Source organism: Saimiri boliviensis, chromosome 10 (genome assembly GCF_048565385.1).
Source record: "Saimiri boliviensis isolate mSaiBol1 chromosome 10, mSaiBol1.pri, whole genome shotgun sequence".
NCBI classification, from domain to species: Eukaryota; Metazoa; Chordata; class Mammalia; order Primates; family Cebidae; genus Saimiri; species Saimiri boliviensis.
In genome coordinates this window covers 59,534,150-59,553,272 of record NC_133458.1, presented here as the reverse complement: position 1 = coordinate 59,553,272, position 19,123 = coordinate 59,534,150, and the positions used below count along the sequence as shown (strand labels likewise).

The following is a 19,123-nucleotide window of genomic DNA, read 5'->3' as shown; positions in this document are numbered from 1 at the left end:
TTTAGGGTACATTTCTTTATCATATTCTTTCCAAGGTGACAGGTTCAGTTATTCCACTTTCTAACTCAAAAATCTTTATTTGACTCAGCTGAACATTTCAGGCAGTGAAACTCCAGCTGATTTCCCCAATGGAGCAATTTTATCTCATATGTTCCAGGAGCTTCAGAGCACTGTTTATTCCCAGTGACAGCAGTGGCGCTGACAGCAATATGGGCAGGTGTGAAAATAAACCATTCCACATGTTTCTGGCAAGACTTTCCTCTTTCTCTCTCTTGGCTCCTCCTCTTCTCCCTTGACTCATTCCAGGCCTTACATCCTTACTTTTCAGGAAACACTGAGCAGGTGTGAGGACATGGCGGGAGGGAGAGTCTAGTTAATAACAGTCGATTGGGATGTCTCAGGTATCTTGAGGTGACTGAGGCAAACAAAAAGGACTGTGTTCTAGGGTTAGTCCCAGTGGTCTTTCTAGTGAATGATAGTTGTAAGGATGTGAGGCCTGGGACTTGGTTGGTAGGATCCATCAGTAAATATCTCTTGTTCTTTAGCATTTAAAGAAATTAGGACAGTTTTTAATTGAACTTAGGCCCTTTATTCAAATTTGGGTTTATATGAACTAGTACTCACTTTCAGTTATGTATCCATTAAACTATACTGTTGTTCTAGAATTACTAATGGTAACATATTTGTTGCCTAAGACACGCTATCTTTGCCGACGTGACTTTCCAGATGATCCAGTCTCCCTTTCTCAGTTCCAAATCACTGCTTCCCATCCTTACTGGCTAAGACCAGAGACAAACAACACACCTGAAAGTTAAATCTATTTGAAATATCTATACATTTGACCCAGCAATCCCATTACTGGATATATATCCAAAGGATTGTAAATTGTTCTACTACAAGGACACATGCACACGAATGTTCATTGTAGCACTGTTTACAATAGCAAAGACCTGGAACCAACCCAAATGCCCATCGATGATAGACTGGACAGGGAAAATGTGGCACATATACACCATGGAATACTATGCAGCCATCAAAAATGATGAGTTTGTGTCCTTTGTAGGGACATGGATGAACCTGGAAACCATCATTCTTAGCAAACTGGCACAAGAACAGAAAACCAAACACCACATGTTCTCACTCATAGGCAGGTGTTGAACAATGAGAATACATGGGCACAGGGAGGGGAGCATCACACACTGGGGTCTGTAGGGGGGAAATAGGGGAGGGACAGCAGGGGGTGGGGAATTGAGGACAGATAGCATGGGGAGAAATGCCAGATATAGTGATGGGGAGGAAGGCAGCAAATCACACTGCTATGTTCTTCACATGTACCCCCAAACCTAAAATGCAATAAAAAAATTTGAAATAATAAAAATAAATAATAATTTTTAAAAAAGAGAAATATCTGTACTTTCTATCTGTACTTTCTCAGATTCCTTCAGTGACTAATGAGTCCTCAGCTTTACATGGCTGCATCTACCTATTTGCTGAGAGAAACATAATGCCTGCAAATATGCTGAGCAAAAGATTGGATTCTGAATGTTCAGAATATATAGTACACATTATTGGCATACTGTTAGGTACCAGATAGCAAAGCAAATAAATAATAAATATTTTATCTGTGTAATTAAACAAACTACTGCTTCTCTGAATTTGCATTTTGATGTATGTTTGTACAGCTGTATTTACAATATTCTTCTAGTTGAAGAATCGTTAAAGCATCCATATGATTGGTTATTGTATCATCAATAAAAATCATGTTCTCAAAAATATTTAATGGCATCAGAAAATTGAATATAATTTTGAAAATTGAATATAATTTTCAATGATAGTTTCAAATTTTTCAGATTTTACCATCAACGGGCGGCACTTCTAAGTTATTTATTTATTTATGTGTTTTTGAAGAAACACAAATCAATTTCAGGCTCAATATGTGAGACTTGCAATTCTAAAGTCTATAAACAATTACAAGAAAAGGAATAACTTCAATAAATGACTAGCCTTAAAACATAAACTAACAATCATGCCTTAACTGAGGAGCTCAGTCCTTCTTAAATATTGATTTAAAATTGGACTTTTTTCTATCCCTGCCAATTTCAGCCTAAATTCTATAACTGATCTTTATCTTCTGTATATGAATTATGCATTGTTTTCTTTCTCCACCTAGTTTTTTACTTGTTTCTATTATCTTAGACCAAGAAAGATACTCGTGTGTATGTGTGTGTGTGTGTGTGTGTGTGTGTGTGTGTGTGTGTGTCTTGTTCCTGGATCTTTGGTTTATTTTTCTTTGTTTTCCAAATCCAGCTGGTCTGCCATGGCTCATAACAAATTTCACTCCGTTAAGTTTTCCCTGGTGACTTTGGACAATTAGTTGCCTATTCCTAATTCTAATTTGATCATTCTTACCTTATTTGCATTGTTTGACTAAATGAGAATGCATACATGAATATATACATATATGTTATATATTCATGCATATTATATAAATGAATATATATTCATTGTATTTTTGCTAATTTCTATATAATTACTTTGATTCTTCTAAGAGCGACATTTATATATATAGCACTTAGAACAATAGAATCATAGAAATTATGTAATAATTATCTTATGAATGGATTTAAACAACTTCAAAGTCTCACAAAGATTTCTTAATACTAGCCATTGGATGTCAAACAAAAGAGGAGGCTTTAAAAAAATGAACTACCCCAATTTTTAAAAATTCTGTCTTCCTGTTTGAATATTTAACAAACATATTCTCTTTTTAACAATCAGCCTCATATTAAGTAAGCGATCTGTAATTGCCCAGATTGTAGGATTTTTAGTATATATTTTTTAATTTAAAACTTACCTGGTGAAGAGAGTATACGTTGGTGGCTCATAACCTGAGTTTCACACAGATTTTTTTTGGGGGGGAGGGTCTCTCTAATATTAAAAAAATGACTTAGATGAGTCATGAACTCTCATTTCTCATTGTACCTACATTTAACTATGGTCTTATATATTTATGTTTATCATTAGATAACATTTGCAAATGGCATTATAAGTTTAATTTTAGGAAATACTTTGATTTTAAAAGAGACATATGAAAAATGATGCTCTATGATTCTGACTCTAATATCGTATGGAACCAAAATAGTGAGGTCTCCAAACACATAGGGTAAAAATAAACCCCAGAATGTCATACTGATAGACAGAATACTTAGGACAGTAGTTAACACAAAGAAGAATATAAAGGAATGAATTTGAAAGAAGCTTCAAATGTAATGACTGTATTTCATTTATTTAATAGGATCAGTGGCTCATGGGTATTCATTGAAAAGTTATTCTTTGTGCCCCACACTTGTTTGATAGATGAATTTTGTACCCAGGCAATGTCTAGTGAAAAAACACAAAAAGGAAAAAAAAGCACAGAACTATTTATATGTTGTTCAAAAATATACCAAAGTAAATAATATATAAAATATTTAATATGTACTATTAAAACCATAGCAGCGAACAAAGATCTAACAAAACAAAAATTAAAATAGTGGTTATTCTTGGAGGGCATATGATAAGATGTTATTGAAAATGGCACCTGGGTGTCTCAGACCAAATATTGGCAATATTCTGTTTCTTAAGTGGATAATGGGTGAGTAGACATTTATCTCCTTTCAATTTTTTTTTGAATTTTTATTTTATATTTAATTTACAAGTAATTTTAGACTCAGTATGGTGGCTCACACCCACAATTCCAGAACTTTCAGAGGCCAAGGTAGGAAGATGGCTTGAGCCCAGGAGTTCGAGACCAAGCAACATAGTGAAACCCTGTCTCTACAAAAATGATAAAAATGTTTGAGAAAGAAAAAATAAGCAACAACTATAATTGTATATGTTTTTTCGGTACAATATGATGTTTCAATAGATGTAAACATTGTGGAGTGATCAAATCAGGCTAATTAACATACCAGTCACCTCACATATCACAAATTATGCTGATGACCGAAATAGCTCACCATATTTTTCTTAAAAAATTAAACCTTTGAAGTTACTATTTATGCATGTTACACTGACTTGAAAAGTAAAATTCACTTTCTTGATTCCAGTAAAATTCACTATCTTTGCCATGCAACTTAGTATCCAAAATAGTTTGTTAGAATTACCTTGCACACACACCACCAATCATGGATAAAAGTGTAAAAAATTATCCCTTGAATAACAAGCTGACTCAGCCTGACTGTATCACTTAGATATTAATCAGAAAAGCCGAACGACTAGGAAGTTTGAAATATATGTAATAAGAGATTTGCTCTAGGAATTTGTTCATACACGGCTGTGAAAGCTGGTTAAGTGATTGCTGAAAGACTGCTGGAGGTTAAGTCTGAAGGCCAGGCAGAGGAAAGAAAGAAGAATTAAAGTAAGGGAGAAGAAGGACAAGCTGGAACCCATGAGGACAGGTCATAATGCCTGTCCCTTCTCACTGCCTCCAAGCTAAATACCTATGGACAAGCTGAAGGAGAATCTAAAGGAAAATAGATCAGCTGCATTCCTGTTTCCTATCCTAAGCCAAACAATAAGTGACAACATGGGCAACTTATAAGAGCACCTAGTGACCCTGCTCAGATATTCTGTGTATACAAAATCAAATATGGCTATTGCTTTGCTTCTACTACCTGCCAAATTGTATACAAAATATTTCCTGTGATACACTGTATTAGACAGTTTCACACTGCTATAAAGAACTGTCTGAGGCTGCGTAATTTACAAAGAAAAGAAGTTTAATTGACTCACAGTTCTGCCTGGCTGGAAAGGCCTCAGGAAACTTCAAATCATGACAAAAGGCAAAGGAGAATTAAGTACCTTCTTCACAAGGTGGCAGGAGAGAGAAATTGTAGGGGAAACTGCCACCTTTAAACCATCAGATCTCATGAGAACTTCCTCACTAGCACAAGAATAGCATGGGGGAAACTGCCCTCATGATCCAATCACTTCCCACCAAGTCCCTCCCTCTACACTTGAGAATTACATTTTGAAATGAGATTTGGGTGGGGACACAGAGCCAAACAGTGTTATACACTGTAATGGGAAACATTCAGGGAAGATGATTCTGGAAAACATAGTTCAACCTAGACGAGTTTACACCTTGCAAAATCAACATACTGATTCTTGCCTGCAAGAAGAACTTCAGTATTGCATGTGTTCTACGACATCACAGGAGGGCTTAACACCTCACCAATCTCTCCTGCCACCTAGATCCATTCTGCACTATCCAGCCAGTCTGGTGCAACCCACCTTCTTATGCATTTCAGACTCCCTAGTCTATGAAATTATTCTGTCTTTAAATATTATATCCACAATGATGCTTAAATTTATAAGTGAGGGAATGGATTTTTATCTTGTAATGTGTTTTACAAATTTCATTTGGCTGCAGTATGTTCTAACTGATCTGTCTTCCAAATGCATATTGATTTGTAATCTTAACAAATATGACATTTCCCAATGATGAAGTACGTTAGATCTTTTAAATAAATTTTATTTTAAAATTCAATTATTCATTGCTTGTAGCTCTGACTAGTGACTAACTTAGAATTCTTTTTTGCTTTGATGTAACTATTTACACATGCAAAATCAATATACAGATCTTATAACAAAGATATACCAAAACATGCCTCTATAAAAGCGGAGGAATGATAAATGATTACATTTTTAAAATTAACTTGACACACATACAACATAAATGGTTATTTTTAAAACTGTTGATTATTTTTAAACCACACTTATCATACATAAATAGCTATCAACCTAAAACTTAGTGCATTCGAAAAATTATTCACAAAAAAATGCCATGAACCCAGAAATAAGCCTTTCTTCTAAGTCTTATATTTTTGCTTTAGTACAGTTAGCTAAAACCAATGCAGTAAGTTGGATGATTTTCCATAAATTTAATGCATCATTGGTTACCAGTGAGAAATCGACTGTGCATTTGGAATTGTCCTTCATATGCACTGGTAGGTGATTAATCTAATGAATCTGATTAAACTCAAACCAGGTAGACTACTTGGTTGAAGAATTTTAATGAGCTCACCCTTTCTCTTCCTACTGGCCTCTATCTAGATAGAAAGACAGATTGACAGACAGGAAAACATTACAGGGGAATTGAATACTATTTAATTATCTATAGAAATAAAGGTATATAAACGTGTGTGTATGAATTCAGAAAATTCAGATACATTCAGAACATTATATATAACTAGATATAGATAGATGGATCCATAAATATACATAATGGTTTGAATGTCTGTGTCCCCCTCAAAATCATATAATGAAATCCTAATCCCCATGGTGAAGTATTAGGGGGTGGAACATTTTGGGAGGTGATTAGGTCATGAGGGTAGAGTCCTCATGAATATGATTAATGCCTTTATACAAGAGGCCTGAGGAAGTTCACTCAACTTTTCCACTATTTGAGGACAAAGCCAGAACACAGCATCTATGAACCAGAAGTAGGCCCTCAGCAGACACCAAGTCAACACCTTGATCTTGGACTTCCTAACCTCTGAAACTATGAGAAATACATTTCTGTTGCTTATAAACTACTCACTTAATGATTTTGTCATTGCAGCCTGAAAGGACTAGGACTATATACATACATACATATATATATATATATATATATATATATATATATATGTATATATATTATATTCTTGATACATATATTTATAAGACATATATATCTTTATGTGTATGTGTAACATATGTATTTAAAAGATATAAATATATATTTTTTTGAGATGGTGTCTCGCTCTGTCACCCAGGGTAGAGTGTAGTGGCATGATCTCATTGTGATCTCCACCTCCTGAGTTCAAGTGATTCTCCTGCCTCAACCTCCCAAGTAGCTGAGATTACAGGTGCCCATCACCACACCCAAATAATTTTGTACTTTTAGTAGAAATACGTTTCCACCGTGTTGGCCAGGCTTGTCTTGAACTTCTGACCTCAAGTGATCTACCCACTTCTGTCTCCCAAAATACTGGGATTACAGATGTGAGCCACTGCACCCAGCCATATGGATCTTTTTAAAAGAAAACTAAGCATGTGATTTTCTTCAGATCTGTCAAAATTGTATTAATGTAATAATTCACAGGTATTTAAATTAATACATTTTCATTTATATGTTATTTATGTAATAGTATTATTTAAAACATCAAAAATTCAGAAATTGTTAGAGAAAAAAATATATATAAATTATGATGAGAAAGCAACCAGAAACATGATTCTGGTTTAGTCAAAACTGACACAAAAAAAGTATCAATCAAGAGTATGAAATCATATTCTAAATGTAGTTTTAATATCTGGTTGTAATATACATAATTTTAGTTGGCATGTTGCTATTTATGAAAATATCTGTTAATGTATTTTACATTACACAGAAACCTACATTGCAAGTTTTTTATTTTTAATCTGCCTTCTTCTGAATGCAAATTTTTTTTTTTTTTTTTTTTTTTTTTGAGACAGAGTTTCGCCCTTGTTACCCAGGCTGGAGTGCAATGGCGCGATCTCGGCTCACCGCGACCTCCGCCTCCTGGGCTCAGGCAATTCTCCTGCCTCAGCCTCCTGAGTAGCTGGGATTATAGGCACGTGCCACCATGCCCAGCTAATTTTTTGCACTTTTAGTAGAGACAGGGTTTCACCATGTTGACCAGGATGGTCTCGATCTCTCGACCTCGTGATCCACCCGCCTCGGCCTCCCAAAGTGCTGGGATTACAGGCTTGAGCCACCGCGCCCGCCTCTGAAAGCAAATTTCTAATGAGGAAAACAAAGAGACTTCATTTGGTACATGGGAGCATGAGGTCCTGCAGAAATAAACATGTAGATATGGGATGGGAAGGGACGTGACCACTAATCAACTTAGACCGAGGAATGATAACTCCACTACAAGTTTCTAACAGTATCCTGTATCCTATTAGATTGTATTATTAATTTATATTCTTCACGTTGAGTAATTCCCCTGGAAATTAGTATTTATGTTGACTTTTTATTTTTCAAAACTGTGTTCATATACATATTTATGTTCTAATACAGTTTGATATAATCTTGTGTCTATATATGAGGAAGAACCTTAATTCAATTATGTATTTTGAATATAAATTATTCTGGTATCAGTGGTTATAAAAGAAACAAAATATGACTGAAGCTACACATTCTAGGTAAAAGAAGGTAATGATAAAAGGACTGGACACATATTTCATTTATTTTTACAAGGGATAGAGTAAGCATAGAATGATAACAAACGCATCATTATGTACACTTACAAATGCAGTCTCGGGAATGATCATAGATTTCTAATGTCCTCATCTTGTAATATGAGCAATTGATTGTGTAGTCTGGAAAAACAGTGTATCAATTGTGAATTCAATCCTTGTCCCTTTTATAGATGACATAAAGGGAATGAATTTATGACTAAAAAACCCAATTATCAGAACGTCATATTGAATTATAAGAATCATGGATCTGAGTTGAATAGAACACCGTATTGCCAAGATTATAAATAACATTTATAAAAATGACAAGTTACAGGTAACGTTGCTCCCCAATTGGTATATTTGTCCCTGAATATAAGGGTGAATTCTAAGCAGTTTATTAGTGTAATTATTTCTCTGATTAAGTGATATTCTGAATAAGAAAATAAATAAACAAAAACGTGTAAAATTTTTGTTGAGTCAAATCTTCATAGTGGGCAGGGAACTTGATGTTATAGTACCAATCTCCTTGATTGCTTGGATTCCTTTACAAATTTTTGAAAAGTGACCTACCTACTCTTTGACTAAATATTTCCATGGATAGAAACAATATAAGCTTCCTAATTAGCTCACCCGATCTTTAATGAAATTTAATTTTAAGGTACTGTTTACAAGATTTCTCCAGTACAAATAATGAATGCTCATGTAGGTTTTGCGACCATCATTTCCTTGCCATTTTAAGTCTAAAAGCAAACTTTCAATCTGCTGCAGGTCTTATTACTATGCTTTAGAAAAGATCCTTAGAAAAATAAATAGGCAGCCCTGAAGTTCGGAGATTTTCCTTAATGGTATTGTTGCTATAGTTACAGCTGAAATGTTATATAAAGCAAATCGCTTTATGATGGAAAAATGCTGAGTAGCACAGTAGCATCCCTTCTCTGGGTTTTTGTCTTCATTTCCTACTTTCCTTCTTAAGATTAATGGATTTTTTGAGCGTTGATTTGTTTTGAACAAACTCTGTTGAATTGATTTTAAAATAAATGTGTTTTATTAATATGTACTAGCTGACAATTGAATACATTTGAGTATTTTCTGATTAGTGTGGTGTTATTTTATATATGCTACTTGTCAGAACTTTTCCTACTTGAAGGTGAATTTTGATATCCTGATTAATGTTAAAGTACTGAATAAACAGTGATTGTTTCATAGTTTGGAGGCCTCTGAGTTTGTTTATATTTAATAATAACATAGATGAACCATAAACTTTTATTTTTTTATGCCATTAGAGCATATTCATAATAGCATATTCAAAATATACTTAAAAATCACAGGACAACAAATGGCAACCATCTTAGATCATCCATAAGGATGATTAGTATGTTGTCTAAAAAGCATCCGTAAGCATCTAAGTTTTTCATTTTTCTATGTAGTAAACTCAGTAATATAATAGAGATGTTTTCAGTGCGCACGCGCGCGCGCACACACACACATATGATTGGGGTAAAAGTGATTCTGTGTTTTTAAGTAAGGAAGAAAATTGTACTGGAGAAATCTTGCAAGCAATACCTTAAAATGAAATTTTATATATACCTATTTGTGTATAAATATATCTATATACATATAAATATATAATAAAACTTTATTTTATAGATATGTCTCTTATTTGACATAATAGACAACCAGCAGTCTTATGTGTGTATATACACACAAACACACACACACACACACACACACACACACACATATATGTGGACGTACACGTAAAATTGCTGGTTGTCTTACTATATTGATAAGAAGATATTCTAAAGCTAAAACTATAACTCATTTGATATTTAAACTTAAGGCAAAATATGAATAATCATGTGCATCACAATTCTAACTGTTATAGGAAGAGTTAATGCTATGTCTGGCTAAATCTTTTCAGCTAGCAAAAGTCATATATGGCATTGAAATATTATTCATTGAGTTGTTACATAAGTGAAATAATTTTGTTTAATTGATTTCCAGGTTGCTACTGGACTAGAAACAGTATGAAAATGTAATGGTGTGGCTATTTAGGAACTCAGAATATAGATAACATATTTGGACCTATAAATACAATAATTCTTATTCAAATTCCTGAGTACAATGATACAAAAATCTTTGGATTATTTTTGTTAAAGAAGAAAAATAAAATGTAACCTATAAATGTTTATATCTTATGTAGTTATAGAGTATTTCCAAAATTTTGGTAGAAGTAAATTTTTCTGGTCAGTTTATAATTAATGATGATATGATAATGATGATGACTATATTGTCCAAAATAAACTTTCTTGGAAATTTACTGCTATTCTTTTTTACTTACTATGAAAATCCTGATCAATCTTTCCTGTCTCTTTTCCACTTTGTATTTTACCTAGCCTCTGCCTTTTCCTCCAATGATACTCCTATGCTCCCCCTTAGTAAACAAAATTTGAATTCATATATTTAAATAAATATAAAATTTTTGATATTATTTTAGAACTTTGTTTCCTTTCAACTCTTTATTGGCATTATAACTTCCTCTGCTTGCTGAATTTGTTAACATTTAATTTTTGGTTCTAGGGTTACAGAAAAGAGAAGAGACACACATGAGAACTGGTTCATCATTTCTAATTGTTGAAAAATGTATTCTTTTGTGGCTTATAATTTATCAAATTGCTTATGTTTCAAACTAAATTCATCAGAAAATCCTGTTATATTCATTCCATCCTTTCCATTTTCTCTAATAGTTTCTTTCTGCCTCTAGATTTAGTGTTTACCAACATAGGCAGGTAACCATATTTTACCAGACTGATCATAACAAAACAGATTTTACTCCTTTCAGAAACCTTCACCGGATTCCAATTTATTCCACAAAATGTCTACCTGTGGCAATTAAGTGCCATTTATTTGGTGACAAGTGCCACCTAAGAGAGAATCTCGACTTGCCTCTTAAACCTTATCTTCCATTACCTTCTTACAGCTAAACAATAAGTTTATTGTTTAATTTTTATCTAGATTTGGTTAAATCTAGTGTTTTTAATCATTGGCTTTTTGCAGGCATGTGTTACATGATTTTTGCTGTGCCTCATCTCTTAATGATTGAATTTCAACATGAATAAAATAATAAAGCCATAGCCTGATGTTATATTTACATTTTGACTGAACACTATCAAATATGAATAGATTTTTGCATTTCGCATTTCAATTATGTCAAATAGTGACAAAACATTTTTGGGAAAATTGATTTATTTCACATTCACAATTTATTAACCTATCTATTTTAAAGCCAAACCTTCTTAGAAAATATCTAACTAGAAGTGGTATCTCCCTCTTCTGCATTGCAACACAATATTTTCATCTCTTTAATTGTTTTTACTGCATATTTTACTTATTTTCACCCATGCTTCATGTCTTCTACTTGAATACAAGTTCCTTGATGAAATAACCTTTGCATATACACTTCTTAACCAACAGATATAAACAGAATAGATATATATGGTATAGATATATGAATGAATTGTGTTGTCATTATTTGATGTAATAGAAATATTAGTTTCCAATTTAATTTTAGGGACAGTTAGTCAAAGTGTAAGGTCCAAAGAATTAGGCTGGCTGCCTTCTTTTATTCACAATGGAAATTAGCCATGCATCCAAGAGACTTAGTGTAGCAACATTGTGTTAAAATTAATTGCAAAATAGCAATTATTTAAAATATTAGGTTTAACTGAACATGGATGGCAATTTAAGCAACACATTAATCTGAAATAGCCAATGAGGCTCTCAGGATAAGATCTTTAATCTCTCAGGTTTACACTATTGCCTTCTGTTTCCAATACAAACCTTAGTACTTCAGTAGTTATTACCACTTTATAGCTTTACCAAATATTACTTTATATTGGGAAATGAAATATTTTATGTGAAAAAGTAAATTACATAGATGGTACCTTTTATTCTCACACCTAAATTTAGAATGGTAGGAAAATAATAAGTATACTACCTTGAAATTATCACTATGTTTTATTTTCTCAACACATTTTTTCTTGTGCCAAAAGCCATGTACTATTGTGGCATCATATGCTATAAAGTAGCAAGAGATGGCAATTTTGTAAGAATAATTTCTTTGTCCCAAAAACTCAGATAAAATAGTCACATTTTTTTAAATGACAAAAATTTCCAGTGGAATGAAACCTGTATTTCTGGCATATTAAAATTTCCTAACTTATTTACAGCAGAACATGGCTTATGAGGATGCTTAATATATACCTGTATTTGGTTTTTAGAATCCATGTGGCAAAACAGCACAGTAATGCAGCCATTCGTATCTGTTTTTGTTTTTTAAAAAGTCAGGCTCTGAATGAAAATATCTGAAGATGTGGCTCAACCAAGTGATTGTTTTTAAAACCACATTATAGATCAAGATTGATTTTTTGTAGGTATTATGGAAGTTCTTCCTTCAGGGACGGTTCAGCTCAACAGCTAGATCTTTTAGTGCTTGATATAGTGAATCAAATCTTTCTTTCCTATGACTTTTATAAAAAGACATTAAATAAAGAAGGCACACAATTCACTTCAGAGCTCCTTAGACATGAAATTAACAAGATAATTGATATCGAGTCATTATATACACAAAAAGCAAGTGAGTCCATATATATCCTAATATTTTATTGGCAGCATTTTACCACAGTTACAGAATTGACTTTTGTCTTTACTCTTTTAGATCAGCAAATAAGAATTATAATGGCTTACAGATTGCAAAATAATCATAGTTATTAGGCAGTATTGTTAATGTTTCTAAAGTAATTGGAATCTGAAGTAAGAAATGAAACTTAGATCTCTGACAGTATTCTAGAGCAATAAGTGAGTTTTGTCTCTAAACAATTTAAGATAAGTAACTGGAAAGAGTGAGCCAGCATGAAAAGTGATTTGAAATTGAACTTCTCAGAGTACAATGCAATACATGAAAGCAATATTATTTTTATGACACTCTAACCCTATGCCTTACAGAATGGGTACACATGAAATCATAACAATTAGAATGACACACAGTGTTTACTTTTTAAATATTAGAAGACATATAATGTAAGAAAACAACACAACACACATCATTCAGAAAGGAATCTTTAGTAGTAGTATTCTAACATAATCTGTCTCCTGTGTGATTATTTGTCATGTATACTTGTCAGAGAGTAGTTTTTAGTCTTTAGTTTGCAAAAATTCTTAACCAGTTTATCAAAAAAGCAGATCCTCCTTTTTCTTCCCCCAGGATTCTGCTAAAATTGTTTTGGTGTAGTTCCTAGGAATTTGTATGTCAAAGGACCCTATCAGTTGATTCAGGGGAGGTGAGGACGGTTTAGACCAGGCGTCCCCAAACTATGGCCTGGAGGCCGCATGCGGCCCCCTGAGGCCATTTATCCAGCCACCCGCCGCACTTCAGGAAGGGGCACCTCTTTCATTGGTGGTCAGTGAGAGGAGCACAGTTATGTGGCGGCCCTCCAACGGTCTGAGGGACAGTGAACTGGCCCCCTGTGTAAAAAGTTTGGGGATGCCTGGTTTAGACACTGAAGAGCAGAGATATCAGAAAATGCTTTAGTCAGCAAGTCAGAATACTCAGGGAAGAAAATAACGAACCATTGAGCCTTGGAGTGCTGCTTTTTCAACTGCATGAGGAAATACGATTAGTATTAAGAATGAAATTATGTTCATAATCTGGTAGCAGATAGGGAAATATGCACAAGTGACTCTTGAGAACTATCTGTACTTGTAAAGCTCTACTCTGGAAGGTAGAACTATATTTGGCCCAAGCCAAGAGATAGGAGATAATAGGCTAGATCCTAAAAGAACTTTTGATTAATTGTTTATTACAAAGATAATCTTAATGAAATGTAATAGTCTTTGAATAAATTTTGGATGCAAATACTAACTTTGAAGGAATTAGTCTTTAAAACAATTTTGTTTGGAGCAAATGCAGATGTTTTGTCTTCTTGGAAATGAATATTTCTCTGGGTTCACATTTAATGCAATATTTTTCTTTTTTGTTTTTCTCATTTAATGAAGATAGTGAATTGCTAGTCTCTAGAAATTCTTTACAATTTTAGATTTCAAATAGGTTTTTTGTAATGTAAAAAAAATTACTTTGTCATTGATTTGGAGAACAGTGACCCGTGTTCTCCATATACAAAAACGGCAGCTAGGATTTACCAAATTTTTACTTTGGTAAAATCACAGGAAAAGATACATTAAAATACATTTAATCTGTTTATTGTTTTTATTTTATTTATTTATTTATTTATTTATTTATTTATTTATTTATTTATTTTTGCAGATTCAAGAATGGCTTTGTTTAAATTGCCAAACCCAGAGAGCAATATCAGGACAGCTTGGAGACATGGGCAAAATGCCACCTGTATCATCAGGACCCAAAGCATCTCCCATGCCTATTTCTACAGAACTACCACCTCAGAAAACAGCAGTGCCTCCCCAAGTAAAATTAGTGAAAAAGGAAGAGCAAGAAGTAAAAACAGAAGCTGAAAAAGTCATTCTAGAAAAAGTAAAGGAAACAATATCAATGGAAAACGTTCCCTCTATGGTAACCACAGATCCAAAACAAGAAGAGAGTAAGCTAGAGAAAGACAGAGCTTCAGCTCTTCAAGAAAAAAAGCCACTCCCTGAAGAAAAAAAACTAATCCCTAAAGAAGAAAAGATATGTCCTGAAGAAAAAAAACCACTCTTAGAAGAAGAGAAACCAACCCCTGAAGACAAAAAGCTACCCCCAGAGGCAAAAACATCAGCCCCAGAAGAACAAAAACATGACTTACTTAAATCTCAAGTACAAATTGCTGAAGAAAAGCTGGAAGGCGGAGTGGCTCCAAAGACAGTGCAAGAAGAGAAACAACCACAGACCAAGATGGAAGATTTACCCCCTGGCATGCCTCAGAGTTTACCTAAAGAAGATGATAAGACAGTCAAAACAATAAAAGAACAGCCACAGCCACCATGCTCAGCAAAGCCTGATCAGGTGGAACCTGGGAAAGAAAAAACAGTAAGTTCTATGTTACTAACTTCTCACAGTCTCATTGGGAAATTACTAATTTTTAACCTAGAGTATACAAGTTGCTCAATGGTAATTATAGAAGTGAAATTCTTCAAAAAATAAATGACATTCTTAAGGAAGTATAACAATTGTTTACTATATTGAAAAGCTTTTGGTTTTTTACAGCTTTATGAAGTTTACATAAAGCATAAATGCAACATTTATTTCACTGTTTCTTATGCCTGCCTATCATAATCTATCAAAATCATAGAGAGTATAAAGAGATTATCTAGTTTAAGTTGTTTTTTCTTTACTATAGACATAAAAATTAGTATCCTCCTTTAACATAAAATAATGTGTTTTTGTATATGTTTCTCTTGACTTAACCATGTATTTACATAAGCGTCAATAAGCTTTTTCCCAGTTGAAATCATTTTAACGCGTGGTCAGTCATAAGTGATTGCAAAAAAAAGAAAAAAAAACAACTAAAATCCAAAGCAAAAGTCATTGTAAAATTTCACAAAGCAGTTTAATATTTACAGGATTTTTAATGTAAAATCACTTTTATTCAATATGTTTAATATTGAAAAGTTATTTACAATCAGCATAATTTGGAAAAATTTAATAAAATTTTCATTTAACCCATTTTAGCCAACATTTTCACAAGCAGTTATATCATTTTCAGAGGAACTCTGATATTTTTTGGTGCTGTAAGAGATCTTACATGATACCTAATTGAATAAATTTAATTCCCAGAGGACAGCAATGATTTACCAGAAAATTAAATAATTTAATAGTATTAAAATTCCAACTAGAAACTATAGTTTGTTTGACTAATTGTGTTTTGTTTATAGTTTTAACCCATGCTTACTAACCCATCTTTGCTGTCTGATGCATCACACATTATCAAAGTAAATCCTGGTCTCTTCCTTAAATGAGTTTAGCAGTCAAAGAGATACCTATATGTATTCTCCATTCTAATGACTGAATCTAGCCACCACTGCCACAAATTGCTTCTCCTAGCTAACCTTTGCAGAGTTTGATGCTTGGTACTGTTTGTCCATTTGTGAAACTATCTATCGCTTTCATGATCCTCTGCTTTCCTTCTCGTTTTGTTTTTTGGATCATACTTTATGAAATCTACTTTGACTATCTCTATGATTTCTCTTTGCCAATTCCAAATGGTGAGTTTCCTTGTTTTTCTTTGAGTTCTGGCCTCATTCCTCCTATGGGAGCTTCGTGAATAACTTTTGAAGCCACTTATGTACCTCTTGTCTCTCTTTTGAGTATCAGACCTGCATTTTCAAGTACCTAGTAGATAATTCCACTTGAAAACCACTCTGTAAAGGCAAGCTCAATGTGTCTGACTCTTACTTTTCTCTATAGAAACAGTTTCTGCTTGTAATTTTCTATTTTACCATCATGCGCCTGTCCAACGTCTCCCAGTTACTAATCTGGGTGATTTAAGGCGTCTTCTTATCTACTCTTTGTTCTCCACATTCAAGGTATCATTCTGTCTATTAACTCTTGTTCCTCAGGGCACCACCTTACTTACTGCTTTCATGACCTTTTGCCAATTATTTGAGCAATCTAATTACTGGTTAGGATGCCTTCCTTTTCTCCCTTCTCCAGTCTATAGCTGTCAGGTAAGTGTTTTCTAAGGCTCAGATAATTTAACTTCACCACTCAGATATTCCTAAGGATTCACTCTCGTGTTTTAAATATGTTCCAAACAAGAAGTCTTCAAATATTTTGTGAATGCACTCCTTTTTATTTATTTTATACCTATATCACTTTATTTTTATTACTTTTTCTTTTATTATACTACCTCAATATGTGTGTATGTATTTATTTATACATTTTATGTATGTACTATTTTACTAATATATTATTTACCTTATAAAATAATAAAATAAAAAAATTCACAGAGAATAGAGAATAATTCAGTGAAATAAACTGAAATTACCATTTTTATTATATTCATTTAAATGCAGATATTATATACAGATACATTTGATCACCTTAAAAAGTGATTAATAATGTTATTTTAGAGAGAGCACTGATTATGGTTTAATATTTTTTAATATTTTGGTGTAAAAGTTTATAACATAGTTATTTGAAATTCAGCTTCAAAGTTAAGCTTATTTTGATCCTTTGATGTTTAGTTTTAATGGCTATCCAGAGCAGAAAAAAAGAGAGTTAAAAAGGATATGCTAGAAATGGAAGAAATAGATCACAGATTGTTCTCACTAAATATTGCTAACGTTTTTTTAAGTATGGATTTGGAAACCAATTATGAAAAAAATAATTGGCAATTACACAAATAAATGTTGATCTTCCTTAATACCAATCATTTGTGTTTGTTAACTATCAGAAAATGTAGGGCTTTTAAAATACTTCTTCAACAAAGGTTTTTAAACCCATTGGATTTCTTTCGAAGATTTTTAAACAGGTTAAAATATTCTGTTTTAAAGTTTGTTAAATGAGCAGATATGATAACTTTTAAAAGTGACATATGTTATTTTATATAGCATAATCATATGATGATTTCCAAATATTTACCTTCAAAGAGCTGTTTCCACATTATAATTTTCTCAAAGAAACAGATAATGTTTATTTTTCTCTAAATATCTAATACCCAGCATACTGCTGACAACTGGTGTGTACTTTCTTGATATCTAATAAGTATTGTATTATGGAAAAGCACTTACTATCCTCTATTTTCATTAAAAAGGATCAAATCTTCACATTCTGCAGTTTTTTTAATGAATTTTCCATGAAATAATCAGTAAATATCTGTGTCGTAGTCAAAAATAATGTCATAGTTATTCTCTGTCTCAGGGCAAAATAAATGTTCTTCAAAATATAAAAGTCTCATTAGCATACAGTTTACTACATCAGTAATATCCAGAGGTACTCTGTCCAATTCTGGCTTACTTGTAGTCAATAAATGTTTTTCATGCATACTGTCATCTCCCTAACTTTATTCTTTAAAAATATAATTCCAATTAGAAAAAAAAATCACTTCCCAATTTTTAATATTTTTTATTAAAATATATACATTTTGAATTAAATCACTCCACTCCAAATGTCCCTCCACTATAACCATATGTCTTCAGTGGTGCATTTTTCCTCGAGAGTTCACAATGGTAATTCTTTTAAGTATTTTATTATTACTTACAGAGAAATGAGGAATATTATAAACTGAGTATGTAAAGAAATCTCCATAATTGGATTCTGTTAGATCTTTTCCTACTTAATTTGTTCTAATAATTTTTTCCCAAAACCTTCCACAATTATTTCTTTGTTTCTTGCAACAATATTTTCTGACAAAGGGATGTGGTTTGATTTGTCACTATATTGATTCCACATACTACTTTAGTCATTTTTTTTCATAGCAAACAAAACAAAACATTTTCCCATTTGTTATGTGATTTTTCTTACTAAGCAAGAAAATTCAAAAGAAGATTCCAGATGATTATTATTCAAGGTAGTGAAAACTTATGAAGTATTAGGAAATGTATTTGCTAAAAATTACAGCGGTTTGTGATGGTGTCATAATACCACTGGCTTGACTCCAAAGCACGTTCTGTGTTTAGGGTAAGGTTTGCTTTCAGCAAAAATAGATGCAGAAACAGATTGCAAAGAGCTTTCCTGATAATGGCAAGCATGTTTTACAAACTTCAAATCAGATCTGATTTAATTTGATGATCATTGTTCTTACCTTGCTATGAAAACTGATAAAAAGCTTGCAACAATATGAAAAGTGTCAGCTTTCTTATGAGTGCATGTGTGTATTTCTTACATTACTAGTTTTATCTTATACACATTATTTTTGCAGCAGTTTTTTCTACCACTTAGCTA

General features: G+C 32.8%; 1 protein-coding gene across 10 annotated transcripts in view; it reads left to right on the top strand.

Annotated features, from left to right (window-relative positions):
- The window catches only part of PCLO (piccolo presynaptic cytomatrix protein), a 412,268-nt gene that overhangs the window by 179,600 nt on the left and 213,545 nt on the right, over positions 1–19,123 (top strand). For all 10 annotated transcript variants that reach the window (XM_074379337.1, XM_074379336.1, XM_074379334.1 and 7 more), the window contains exon 4: positions 14,552–15,268. In XM_074379337.1, the coding sequence (XP_074235438.1) occupies positions 14,552–15,268 (717 nt within the window). The remainder of the gene's footprint in view (positions 1–14,551; positions 15,269–19,123) is intronic.